This window comes from Gymnoscopelus microlampas, assembly GCF_963454915.1.
Source record: "Gymnoscopelus microlampas genome assembly, chromosome: 11".
Classification (NCBI taxonomy): Eukaryota; Metazoa; Chordata; class Actinopteri; order Myctophiformes; family Myctophidae; genus Gymnoscopelus; species Gymnoscopelus microlampas.
Genome location: NC_139948.1, coordinates 11,707,034 through 11,721,606, shown reverse-complemented (window position 1 = coordinate 11,721,606; position 14,573 = coordinate 11,707,034). Strand labels below are relative to the sequence as shown.

Here is a 14,573-nt window from a genome sequence, read left to right as displayed (position 1 = left end):
AATATTTGACAATCGGATTTACAATATGTTGAATAGCCAAAGAAATCTAAAATGATTCAAATCATTGTAGTGGAGTAAAAGTACAATATTTGCCTTGGAGATGTAGTGGAGTAGAAGTAAAAGTATAGATAGACAATTGGAGATACTCCAGGAAAGTAAAAGTACCTCAAAATTGTACTTAAGTACAGTACTTGAGCAAAGGTACTTAGTTAGGCTACTTTACACACACACACACGCACACACACTCACACACGCCTATTCTGTGAGCCTTTTAGGAGCCTCAGTGCAATCCGTTGTTTGTTTGCCTCGTACAATTCAGAACATGAAGGATCTGCAAAACTGCATAACACAAGACCCCAAAGAACAACGCGCACACGCACACACACACACACACACACACACACACACACACACACACACACACACACACACACACACACACACACACACACACACACACACACACACACACACACACACACACAGACAGAGAGAGAGAGGTACACATGCACGCACAGGAGTGAAAATGAATGTGGTCTCTTGATTCATTCAGCTTGGAGGGGATTGTGTGGAATTCATCAACTGGAGAGCATTGTGATTAGTGCTCATCAGACAGGTCTTTAGTCAGACAGGCAGGACAGGAGAATACATTTTCTACTGTTTATTTTTGGTTCAGTGCAGATATAGTGCCAGAAGCATGTGATGTTCTGTGAAATTGCAGATTCCTTTCTCACTTTATTAATAATTTTGCATCACTTCATTTCTAAAAATGTCTAAAACTTTAGCACTTTAACGACAAGAGTGCATGACATGCTCACGTTTATCAATATAGATTTATATATAGCTATATACATAGATTCTGGTGAGAAACCACTGTTGTCTGCTCACTTGCGTCAGGTTTACGGCCTTGAAACTATTTCGTAAGTTAAGAGATCATACCCCCTGTTGTTTTTCTTCTCTCTGGACTATAAGGCTTTTTTTGGTTGAAAGAGAATTTGCAGACATTCCTGTCAGAGAGGCAAAAAAGAATAAACAGTACGATCAAAAGTCCTCTGGTTGATGCAACAGTCCAGTAACAGTAACTGTCCACTTGAGCATCATAATAGCCTCTCAATGCTCCACAGTGTCCATGGGCAACTGGCGGCCCGCAGGTTAATATCGGAATACTGATATGTTATTGATTTCAGCTGTTACAATTCCAAACATGCAAACATGACCGGCTTTAATTACTTCAGTCTATATTAGAAGCTTAATGACTAGTATTACAATTCTATTGTCTTTTCTATGTCCAATGTATTTGTATTTAAGTTCATGAAGTTATCATAAGTATAACTAAATGCATTTTAAATTACATAAAACATTTATTTTTCAGGATTCCAATTAAAAAATACAAAAAAAAAAATCTGGGTTCCAATTCAAAAATAGCGGATCTACAAGCTCAAAACGTGTCGCACTGTGACGCGTTTTGAGCTTGTAGATCAGCTACTTTTGCTACTTTTGTGTGACATAGAATGGCGAAGTACGGCATTAATTTATGAAAAAAGCTAAAATACGGAGATAAGAAGTGTCTGCATTGTGAACTGATCTGCTATTTTCAAAAGATTTTTATACATTTGAAAACTTGAAATGGGACATTCTGCATAATGAGCACTTTTACTTTTGGCACTTTAAGTACATTTTGATGCCAATACTTTTGTACTTTTACTGAAGTACCTTTTGAATTCTGGACTTTTACTTGTCACATTAGTATTTCTATATTGCAGTATTGATACTTTTAATTAAGTAAAAAAAAAAAATAGTAGAAGGAATACAAGGAAAGAGGAGTGCTATGGGGGTTGAGGTGGAGTCTGAAAGGGTGAGTTTTCAGACTGCAGTGGGAAACGGGGAGCGAAACTGCAGTCCTGACTGAGTGTCACTTGTTTATTTTTATCACAACAACCACTGACAAGTAACACAGGAACACGACAGCTACCCAGAAAACCCTCCCTTAAAGGGACAACGTCCGTCCCGCCCCCTTGTGAATTATGAATAAAGTCTTAAAAGTCTTAAAGTCCATAATATAATCACTACAAAGTAGAATTAATAACTGAGAGAATAGTCCATTATTTAGTTGCATGTGCCAAAACCCTGCTTGCCAAACTTAAAGGCAGAATCAAATATCAAACCGAGGCTCTTGACGTGCGGTTTGACAAGGGTGGACAGGTTGCCAAGACCATTTTTAATCACTTCGATGGAGTCGGGGGAGGGCGGAGAGGGGGGGGGGGGGGAGGGCTGAGAGGGGGGGGGGCGGGCAAATACAACTTCAAAGTCGCCTTCATTGAGCTGTAGGAAGTTTTTTATGCCATGCGCAACACTTTATGTCCTCATGGCAGTTCATGAGGATGACTAATTTGAGAGAGAGAGAGAGAGAGAGAGATGGAGAAGGTTACAAAGTAGTGGACAGAGACATGAAGGGGAGTAACAGAGGTTATATAGAGGGAGAACATGGGGGCAGACGCAGGCAGAGTGTGGGAGGTGATACAATACCACAGCAACGGAATGAAATTGGCCAAACTGATGTTTTTTTTTCTGCTGCAATGGTTTGCCACAGAATTTGAGGAAAATTGGTAAGGGAACGGTCACACCGACACGTGGAAAGATGCGCAAGACCATGAATCCACGCATTTGCATTGACAAAGCATCGGCAGATTCCGCCCCATAGGTATAAAAAAAAAGTGCGGTGTGACCGTGCCCTAAGAATGTAAAAAAAAAAATATATATATATATATATATATATATATATATATATATATATATATATATATATATACAGTATATATATATATTTATTTATTTATCTGTGACGTCGGTGACGTCATTGGCACTCTGGGTTTATGAAAAACGTGACGTCGGCTTAACCACAAAAAGAACATCAATTTTATTTTTCCTCATAGCCAAACTACAAGCTCATAATGCATCACAGCGTGACACGCTGTGAGCCTGTACATCTGCTATTTTCGAAACACTGATGAAATTGTTTTAATGTTTTATTTATATTTTCACCTATAATGCACAAACATTTGGCGCTGACTGATCCAGCGGCTTGCAAGATTATCTCCGGACACACAGACACACAAACAGATCCTCTTCTTCAGACTCCTGCAGAGCCATAATATGGTAGAAAAGCTTCATCAGGGGCATGTCAGTACCCGACCGACAAGTCAACAACATACTTGTCCCCAGTACAATACCGACTTCTGCCTACGCTCTCCTGTGTAAACAACAGTGGTGGCAAAGTGTACTGTTTTACTTAAGTAAAAGTATCAATACTGCAATGTAGAAGTACTCTGTTACAAGTAAAAGTCCGGAATTAAAACTTTACTTGAGTAAAAGTACAAAAGTATTGGTATCAAAATGTACTTAAAGTACCAAAAGTAAAAGTACTAAAATGTTTGAAAATAGCCTCGGTATAAAATAGGGCTAAAGTGGTTAATGTATGTTTAATAACGTAATCATTTATATCTGCAAAGTAACTAGCAACTAAAGTTTTCAAATAATTGTAGTGGAGTAAAAGTACAATATTTGCCTCTGAGATGAGTAGAAGTAAAAGTATAGACAATTGGAAATACTCCAGTAAATCATCCCCTCTCGCCTCCTCAAGGACGTGTTTGATGCCATTGGGCCCAGTGTGCTGGTTTTAATAAACCTAAGTCTCTCCTCAGGTTGCGTCCCAGCTGTCTTCAAACAAGCAGTTGTCCAGCCCCTTTTAAAAAAGAAAAACTTGGATCCCACCGTTCTGTCAAACTTTAGGCCGATCTCACAACTCCCCTTCCTCTCGAAGGTCCTAGAAAAGGTTGTCTATGCCCAGCTCCAGTTGTTTTTATCCACAAATAACATTCACGAAAAATTTCAGTCTGGATTTAAGCCAGGTCACAGCACTGAAACCGCGCTTTTAAAAGTTTTTAATGATTTACTCCTATCTGCTGACATTGGAAACCCTGCTGTCCTGGTGCTGCTAGACTTGACCGCTGCCTTTGATACTATCGACCATAGAATCCTCCTACATCGATTGGAACACTATGTAGGCATCACAGGCATCGCCCTCAAATGGTTCGAATCTTATCTAGCCGATAGGAGTTTCTCCATCCGCCTAGGTAATTACACCTCCACAAAGGCCCCTCTTACCTGTGGTGTCCCCCAAGGGTCGATCCTGGGCCCCATCCTCTTCCTGCTCTACCTATTACCCCTAGGGTCTATCATTGAAAAATACAATATATCCTTTCACTGCTTCGCTGACGATATCCAATTATACCTGCCCCTAAAAACCACCTCCACAAACTCACACACCAACCCCTGCTCGACTGTCTAGCAGATATCAAAGACTGGATGGACCTAAACTTTTTAGAACTTAATGAAAATAAGACGGAAGTTATATTCTTCGGCTCCGGCTCCTCCGTCCCTCCACCCAGCTCCCTAGGCCCCCTAAGCGCCAACACCCACCCCCACGTCAAGAACCTTGGTGTCACCTTCGACACTGATTTTAAATTTGACAAACAGGTCAGCTCCGTGGTAAGTGCCAGCTTCTTCCAGCTGCGCCTATTGGCAAAGGTCAAGCCTTACCTCTCTCCCAGTGACCTCGAAAGAGTAATCCACGCCTTCATTTCCACCCGGCTGGATTATTGCAATTCCCTCTACTTCGGCATCGACAAATCGCTCCTAAAACGATTGCAGCTCATCCAAAATGCCGCTGCCCGCCTTCTTACCGGCACAAAGCGGCGGGACCATATTACTCCCGTCCTGGCCTCTCTCCACTGGCTCCCGGTCCGTTTTAGAATTGATTTTAAAATTTTAATGCTTGCTTTTAAAGCACTCAACGGGCTAGCCCCCCCTTACCTCAATGACCTCATCAACAAATATACTCCACCTAGACCCCTAAGGTCAGCCGAACAGTGGCTACTGATCGAGCTCACTACCAACAAAAGGTCCAGAGGCGACCGAGCATTCGCTGCGGCCGCCCCGAGGCTCTGGAATAGTCTTCCTTTTAATATAAGAGCCTCCCAGTCTATAGACATTTTTAAATCGCTACTAAAGACCTACTTCTTTTCTCTATCTTTCGAACAATAGCTAAACTATTACACCGCAACTATGGTCTCTACCTCACTTTCTTGTTATGCTTTTCAATCAGCGCTTGTATTTGTATTGCTTCTTGTATTTTCATATTGTATTTTTGCACCGTATGTATTGTAACATTGTTGTTTGATATGTTGTATAGCACTTTGGTTGGCCTCGGTCATTGTAATGTGCTCTATAAATAAAATTTGAGTTGAGTTGAGTTGAGTAAAGCAAAAGTACCTCAAAATTGTACTTAAGTACAGTACTTGAGTACATGTACTTAGTTACTTTACACCACTGGTAAACAAGAAGCACAAACTGCTGAAACAACGTCCTAACTTGCACAGTAGCTACACTCTCCAACTTTGCTCTGATGTTCAGTTTCCACAAGTACTCCCATGACAACAAAATGGAATTGCTTGGAGTTCCCGCGCTGATGGCGACTAAGATATCATTATGCTGCATGATTTCCCATTTTGCTTATTGTTGCACTGACTGTGTGCCTCCCCGGTGTCGGCTCTGTAAACCTTTTGCTTTTGCCTCTCAATTATTTATATTGTGGATTGTCTCAACACCTACCCAATTGCAACAGCTCTCGCCCATTTAATCTAAATGTTACCCCTGCATAAAGCAAAGCTTTGAGACAGCGACAACACAAAAGATATTTATGGGTCTTGTCTGCGCCGTCCGTGGCAAAAGTACAAAGAGAGGGTGGGAATCTACTCGAATGCTATTAAACTGTAAGGGGACACAAATCAGCGTGACACATAAAGATTGCCCAAAGCCCATGTCCCTGAACTTGATTTTAAAAGGGAGTGATATACACGCCTCTGTCTCCTGTCCAATAAAAAAGAGGAATGCAACCAGGAGGTTTTTGATAAATAACATAAGGCGGTCTTGTAAAAAGTCATACTTTTAATAAAGCGGGCCACCTGGTTGTACACAGTAAAATCCTTTTGTAACTCTCAGAGCCAGCATATTGCAATCTGTCCTGGTTGAATTTTCAGGAAACGTTGTGGGAATGATCAGTAGGCTGCCCTTGGCGAGATAATGCACTTTTGTGCCGCAAAGGTCACAGGTCACAATGAAGGTCAAGGTGTCAGGAAACCTCAAACTTGAATGTAGGACCCTTGTGCAGAACACAAACTCAGTAAACATAAACATAACACTATAAACATAACAAACAACACAAAGTTCCTATACACCAAGGAATTTCTTTTTTAAGGAAGGGAAGCCGACGTCATTATCTCTACCCTGCAATTCCAGCCGGCAGATTCGTCGCACTGGGTGGTAGACTCACACTGGAAGTTCGGTGAAATAACATTAGAGTCCATGAGAGCCGGCTGGGCAGCTTATGAACAAACACTATTTCTGAACGATTGAGACCTTTATAAAATATTCGGCTCAGGAAAATAAAATAATACACATCACACATTGTTTTCTGCTGTGTTGCTTTTCAATGTGTACACCGTATAATTTTAAAGAGGTATCTAAAGATCACAAAGTATGTTTCTGAACGGCCAAAGTATCCCGAGACTGTCCACCATTTCCTGTATGGCAACCAAATCTCGCGATACCTCTGAGACAGAAACGATACCTGCCGCTGTTTAGATGTCTCAATACAATGATGTACTGTGCACATTGAAAAACAAGTGAGAAAACAACCTGTGATATGTCTTCTTTTATATTCCTGAACCGATTATATGACAAGGTTGCAATCGTTCAGAAATAATGTTTGTTCATGAGCTGGTCCAGCCGGCTCCATGCACTGCAATGTATTTCATTGACCTTCCGGTGCGAGGCTTTCCACATATGAGTGTCAATGCGCATCTCTGGTGTCCAGCGCATCCCTTTCTTTCAAAAGCTTGCTTGATATACACATCAAGTTCCATTAACCAAAACATCTTCAGCTGGGTTGCCCAGGTGGAAGCAGTCTCTCAATCAGGGCCGCACAGAGAGGGGAGGGGGGTGAGCAGACCAATGGCAAAAGCAAAACACACTGGACAGGGAAGGGCACACAGGGCAGGCAGAGGCCAAGATCGTGAAACAAGATCAAGACGGAGAAGGGATGGGGACGTTTAACTTAGAGGGAATGCGCAGCACACTGGCTGCCTATAAGAGATGATTAACTTTTTGTCCAAAATGGTCAAAGGTCGAGGTTAAATTACATAATTGTAATAGAACAAGAGAAATAGACTAGTGCCATCACAGTCACAACTAGTTAGCTGCTCTCCACATGCCTCTGAGTTCAAGAATTTATTCTAACATGTTACCGATAACTTTTAAAGCCATGCAAGGACAGGCTCCCAGTTACAATTTAGATAATGCTGGTCCCATATGAGCCTGAGCACAGCCACAGAGCCTCAGATAGGGTTATTTTGGTTCTCCTGTCATCTTTTAAATCACTTCTGAAAACCTGCTTTCATATCATCTTCATAGTGTATATTATTTTTGAGTGGTGCCAAAGGCAACCACTCCTATATCTGGCTTTGTCCGTGTGTCCGTATGTATGTATGTATGTCCGTGTGTCCACCAAGCTAACATTGGTCAAGCATCACGTGACACGTGACAATATGTTGAAAGGGTGTGCTTTGATTGGCTAGCGAGACGCATGACGAAATAGAGCCCTATAAATAGGTGTGTCACTTCGAAACATTATTTACATGTTTCGAAGTGACATCAGTGCCATCAGCCAAGCTAACATGTCCAATGTTAGCTTGGCTGATGGCACTGATGTCACTCTTAGATGTTCTAATCTAAGAATCAGAACATTTCTAGAAAACTATGGTTAAAGATAGGGTAAGTGATTTCCTTTGGTTGAAATAGCACAGGTCTGCTGGCGGAGACTTGTGCTCCGAGGAGCACATTTTCTAGTCTGTTTTCTATGTCTGTCCACAAACATTGATGACAACATCAATACGGGGGTCAATACGGGGCTCATCAAAGGCACCACTCACTTCACACAGGGTGTGATTTTTTACCCTCTGTTTGGAAGTTGTTGTTTTTTGAATCATTCTTTGTTGTTATTTCTTCTAATTAACGTTATGGTATCTTCTGATTTTACTTTGCTGTTTTATCTCTTGATGGTTATGCCGCTCCTTGTTTTACCTCGTTTTGCAAAGCACTATGTAATTTGGAAAAGCGCTATACAAATCAAGTTCATTATCCTTTTCCACCTAAAATGTTGCAATTACTGTAAAACAGCACTGGTAAAATCCTGAGTATTAAATTACTTTCCTTTCCTCGTCAGAAACACTCGCTATTTTTAACCGGAATTAAAATGTCATAGTCAATATTAATGGAAAGGGTGTCACATTGATCACCCTTGAAGGCGAGGGGCGAGGTAAGGGTTACACACGAGGAGTTTAAGTCATAAGAATAAAGGCTATGGATCGATGGGCTCTCCCACTGGAAATTAATTCTGTTATTATAAAGGCAAACAAGCACGCTGCTCTTCTCCTGATCTAGTGTAATGGATGCTATATACCTCTTCAATTTCTTTCAGGTTTTCTAACAAGGCATTTGTAGACCTTTATTAATCCTGCGGGGGAGCGTCAGTTTCAGCTTTACCCAGCAGATGGTTGCTCAGAAGAGGTCAGAGTAGGCCTACTCAGGGGGGGGGGGGCTGTTATGGGCAGGGGCGGATATTTGCACTAGGCAGACCACGCACTTGCGTGGAGCCCCGAGGGAGGGGGGGCCCCCACCTCCCCCCTGATTTTTTTTTTTGAAAAAATTGTATTCATACGAAATCACAATACAAAACAAACACAAACAACATACACAAACAAAGAAATGATCAATACATCTATATACATTTACATTACAATACATATACATTACAAGTATAGATTAAAAAAAAACTCTTATTTTGAAATGCGCATCGTTTTGAAAGGAAACAGATATTTGGGGGCCCCTTGAATAACGTGCATCAAGCCTACGTTCCCCATGCACGAGTAAAAGTAAACAACACGGATGTGGGACATTATGGAATATAAAGACTTTGGGGCAAAAGTTCATATTTACCACCATGCCCTCTGAAACCAAGACAATGTGGGCCTATGGAACAACGTGTGTTCTCTTTCTCATCTTTGCAGAAGGTGAGTAAGTAATCAATCTAGTGCTGACAGTGGTGGAAAGTAACTAAGTAAAGTACATGTACTCAAGTACTGCTATTTGAAAATAGCCGATCTACTAGCTCACAAGTGATGCGAAGCATTGTGAGCTTGTAGATCTGTTATTTTCAAAATATTTTAATACATTTGATTTTATACTTGTGAAACCTTACCTTGTAAAACGGGACATTCTGCATAATGATGAGTACTTTTTCTTTTGGTACTTTAAGTATATTTTGATGCCAATACTTTTTTGTGCTATTTTGAATTCCGGACTTTTACTTAACAGAGTATTTCTACATTGTGGTATTGATACTCTTACTATAAGTAAAAAATGTGAGTACTTTTTCCACCAATAATATACAGTATGCTGGCTAAAGTTGCCTGCAGAAGGAACTATTAGGCCTCCTGTACAGTATACATTCTGCACGCAGCAGTGATGCATCGCGACGCATATTGTCTCAATTAAACTGTCTGTCGTCAGAAATGTAGTTGTCTTAATGGATGATATTTAAAATGCTCAAATATGAATCTTGTTGCACAAATGTAACGTGGTCTACTCAGCACTGAAAGGTTTGTAAATGTAGGCTGTATATGACAAAATGTATAATATATTTTTGACAAAATATGTAATATATTTTTGACAAAATGTATAATATATTTTGTCATGAATACAGTAAAATATGATTACCTATTAGATGCTGAGCTTGTAGATAACCATCTCCTGGCAAATTCATGGGAATGTGGAATTATATTTATTCATTCATAAAATAGGCTTTTTTAAATTGTATTTTAAGATATTCTTTATTTCCACTTTGAAATTGCACTATAAATGTTGCCGAAACAATTCCTCCATAAAATGGGGTCGTGGCATAAAAAAGATTGATAAAGATTGATAAAAAAAATGTATTAATTAATTTAAAAAAATGTTTTTGCCAAATGTTGGCCTATTATGACATGGCCAGAATAGAGATGTTGGGATTCAAGTAAAACTTGACCACACTCTGACCTTAGTGGGATCCCGACATGACAGAGATGGTGCTTGATTCCCCTGGTAAAAATTTAGAACCTCTAACATACTTAATCTTGCTCATGTAGGTTAATTGAAAAGAAGATGGCCACACGTCGTTCCCATGTGGATCTCCCATTGTTCTTGCCACAACCAGCACCTCCCACTCTGACGTGCTGCAGAAAGCAAGAAAATATTTTTTGGATAACATTTGCATGTCTTACTCCCGAGGGGGTACTAGGGGTAATATATTTTAGTTGTACCCATATTTGGGTACAACTAACTTAGAACTCTATATATGGAGCTGACTGATATATCTAAATATGACATCTGGGGACTCTGTATTCGGGCATGACTGGGACTCCAAATATGGATATGGCCAGTTAAACAACCAGTTAAACAACCCTTAAGTTCACACCTCTAAACAAAGTTTACAAAAGCTGTCGACTGCTGAGTGTCGCCAGCATGAATTAACATAGGAATGAGGCTGGATGCATATCAATGATTTATTGTTTTAATGACGTGCACGCGACGTCATTAAAATAGCCTACAACCAAAGATAAAATCACCACTGCACCACTGGAGAGGCCTCAAATTCAGTCAGCATTCTCCAGGTGATCTCCGGGACGAGACTCTTCGATACAGATCTCTCCAAGACTATGAAGGCTGATGCCCACATGGCGAGCCAGGCCGAGGAAGAAGAGAAAACGGCCACAGAAACGGCAGGCCGCAAACACCACAAGGAAACTAACAGCAGGAAGTTGAAATACATCAGCCTGGTGTTGCTGGTGGTCCAGAATGCATGTCTCGTCCTCAACATGCGATACGTCTGCATGCAGCCTGGCGATCGTTTCTTCAGAACCTCAGCCGTGGTCATGGCAGAGATCCTCAAACTTCTGGCCTGTCTGCTTATCCTCCTCCTGCAGAATAGATGTAATCCAAAGCAAACAGTGCTGCTCCTGTATGACAGCGTATTAATCCAGTACAGAGAAACGCTGAAGCTAACCGTCCCGTCCCTCTTCTACACACTACAAAACAACCTGCAGTATGTCGCCATTTCCAACCTGCCTGCTGCCACCTTCCAGGTGACATACCAGCTGAAGATCCTGACCACAGCGTTATTCAGTGTGACGATGTTGAAGAGGTCTCTGTCCAGAGTTCAGTGGGTTTCTCTGCTGATCTTGTTTGCCGGGGTGGCCGTTGTACAGGTGCGCCAGGAAGGCCAGATGGAACTTGGCTTTAATTCATCCAGCCAGAACCAAGTTGTGGGATTTGCTGCCGTGTTGTTCAGCTGTCTGTCGTCGGGATTTGCGGGCGTCTACTTTGAGATGATCCTCAAAGGAACCTCTCCCTCCCTTTGGGTCCGGAACGTCCAGATGGGACTCTTTGGCACGGCCATCGGCATGCTGGCACTTTGCTGGAAAGACGGAGCGCAGGTCTCCGCTAACGGTTTCTTCTTCGGTTACACTCCGATGGTGTGGATGTCCGTTCTCAATCAGGCATTCGGGGGCCTCCCGGTGGCCGTGGTGGTGAAGTACGCCGACAACATCCTCAAAGGGTTCGCCTCGTCCTTCTCCATTGTGGTTTCCATGGTGATGTCGGTATACCTGTTTGGTTTCCAAATAGATCTGCAGTTTGTATGTGGAGCTACCATGGTGATCGCAGCCATCTGCATGTACAGTCTGTATGCTGTTGACCCCTCTTCTTCATCTTCTTCATCTGCCGTGGGAGGACACAGGACTGACAGCGGATCAGATGTGGAGACTTTGCACCTCAGGTCAGTCGTAGTGAAATGAGGACAAAACACCTCTTTTTTGTCCTCACGCGGTGGCGCAGTCGCTGTCGCCTCACAGCTAGAAGGTCCTGGGTTCGATTCCCGCAGGGGACGCTGTGGGCGCTGGGGGGCGTGTTCTCTCCTCTGCGTCATTAGTGCCCATACCCTAGGTGGTAGGCCTGTAAAAAAAAATCGATTCATGAATAAATCGCGATTCTTAATGCCACGATTTTAAAAATCGATTCAAAATATTAAAATCAATTTTTTTATTATTATTATTATTATTTTTTTTTTTATAAGTTAGTACCTTTTTCACTGACATGATCTGGCTGCATTGAAGTGTATGATTCAACTTTTCATGGTTTATATTATATTAAAATGTTCTAGTATAATTAAAGCAAAGTGATTTGGGGTAGAAAATCCCAATAAATCGCAGAATCGAATATCAATTAATCGCAGAATCGCAATTTTAATCGAATCGGCACCCTAGAAAATCGCAATAAATCGCAGAATCGAATCGAATATTATCAATTAATCGCAGAATCGCAATTTTAATCGAATCGGCACCCTAGGAATCGATTTTGAATCGAATCGTGAGGTAAGTGAATCGTGACACCCCCACTAGGTGGGGTTGGCAAAAGGGCCTTTCTGTGTGGATGTATGCATGTTCTCCCCGTGTCCCCTTGGGTAGGTACCCTGAAAAAGAGGGTAAATGATTACGGCATTAATCATGGTCACTATACTGCCTACTGTACAGTATACATTCTGCACGCAGCAGTGATGCATCGCGACGCATATTGTCTCAATTAAACTGTCTGCCGTGTACTCAGCACTGAAATGTGACCATTTTTGACTAGAGGACAGTCATCTCGCTGGTGCCCATTGTTCAGGAAAGGAGAAAAACGTTTTTTTTTGTTCCCAATTTTTTTTTTTTTTTTACACAAAATTAGTTTATAGCCCCAGCTGCGTTCGCTTCCCGCGTTCGCGCGTCTTACTTGTGTTTAAACTGTTGTGAAAAGGTATCTTTGTTAGTCCTCCTGGTCACTGGAACCAGCCGGTTCCAGCAGGGGGCAGTGGCAAACACTTGGTCTCAGAGAGCATACATAACAAAGAAAGCCTAACCCTAAACCCTGTAAACAAAGGATATGTAAATCCCACTATGCATGATGGGAGTGATAGTCCTGTTTACTATCTTTGAATGAGATCCATTCAACTGGTCTTTTCTCTACTGAAGAGTTTTAACTTGACTTCAGTTCTATAAGCTGTAGTTTCAAAACTATTCACTCAATCTTATTAAACAATATATCATTATTTTGCTATGATTCCCTGCTTTCATATGACATGAAAAAAATAAAATGAAAAAATGCTAGATGACTGTCTCCCAGTCAAATTTGGTCACAAGTGTTTGTAAATGTAGGCTGTATATGACAAAATATATACTATATTTTTGACAAAATATATAATATATTTTGTCATGAAGACAGTAAAATATGATGACCTATTAGATGCTGAGCTTGTAGATAACCAAATTGACAAAAAAACAAACAAAAAAAAGTAACCAAATTCATTGGAATGTGGAATTATATTTATTCATTCATAAAATAGGCTTTTTTTTTAAATAGGTTGCCGAAACAATTCCACCATAAAATGGGGTCGTGGCATAAAAAAGAGTGATATAGATTGATAAAAAAAAGATGTATTAATTGATAACATTTTTTTTTAATTAATATTAATTGCGCGCGCTACGCGGGGGGCCCCTACCAGAGCTTTGCTTGGAGCCCCTAACTTCTTAAATCCACCCCTGGTTATGGGTTAAGTGTCTTGCTCAGGGACACTTCGACACTTTGACATGGGCGAACCGGTAGGCGAACCAGTGACCTTATTCAGATTTTTTACTTAAAGGGATAGTTCACCCAAAAAAAACCCACAAAGAGTCTTTTGTATCTCCTACCGGAACCGCTGCCGGACATCAAATTATTGGCTTAGGAATGCGACAAAAACAATAAAATATATCCATGCATTCAAGTCTCCATGGGGAGACTGATCGGTAGAAAAAAAGTCATTTTGGGGTTGAACTATCCCTTTAACTCTCTCAGTGCCACGCCCCGAGATATCACATGTTTTTTTCTGAATACCCTCCCTGCCAGAACGAGAAATCCCGAGTTTTTACTTTTTACTGTGATCGCGCTATTCTGTTTATTTTTCATGATCACTTTCGCTTCCTGATTCCTTCAAACTCACTGGGTTCCGGTTTCATGACGCAGATTCCGTTTCCGGTTCTCCTTTTTTTTTTTGCCGGTCATTTTCGGCCAGAATAGGGAAAACCACGTTTTTTCACACGGTATAAAAAACGAACGCAGAGCTCCACTTTAATATATAGTCTGGGTGACGATCAGTCATCGTAGTCGTGTATCACATCGTAATTTAGCCCGATCAGAGATTGTCGAAAACGTCACATCCGGTTTATGACTTATAGACTGTTTGGACCTGTTGGTGGGGGTCGAACGAGTCAGCGAGTCATGGTGTCAATCTACAGCTCTCTGGTGGTCGATTTGTGTATGTGTTTAAAACAGGAGCCCAGAGAAAC

The 14,573-nt window shown here is 41.2% G+C and overlaps 1 protein-coding gene across 1 annotated transcript; it reads left to right on the top strand.

Annotated features, from left to right (window-relative positions):
• Positions 1 to 10,889: 10,889 nt before the first annotated feature.
• On the top strand, positions 10,890 to 12,008 carry LOC311054598 (UDP-galactose translocator-like; the record flags this gene model as incomplete). The annotated part of the gene is made up of 1 exon (XM_084070605.1): positions 10,890 to 12,008. One exon carries the CDS (start codon positions 10,890 to 10,892, stop codon positions 12,006 to 12,008), a length of 1,119 nt encoding a protein of 372 aa, XP_083926731.1.
• Between the last annotated feature and the right edge of the window lie 2,565 nt (positions 12,009 to 14,573).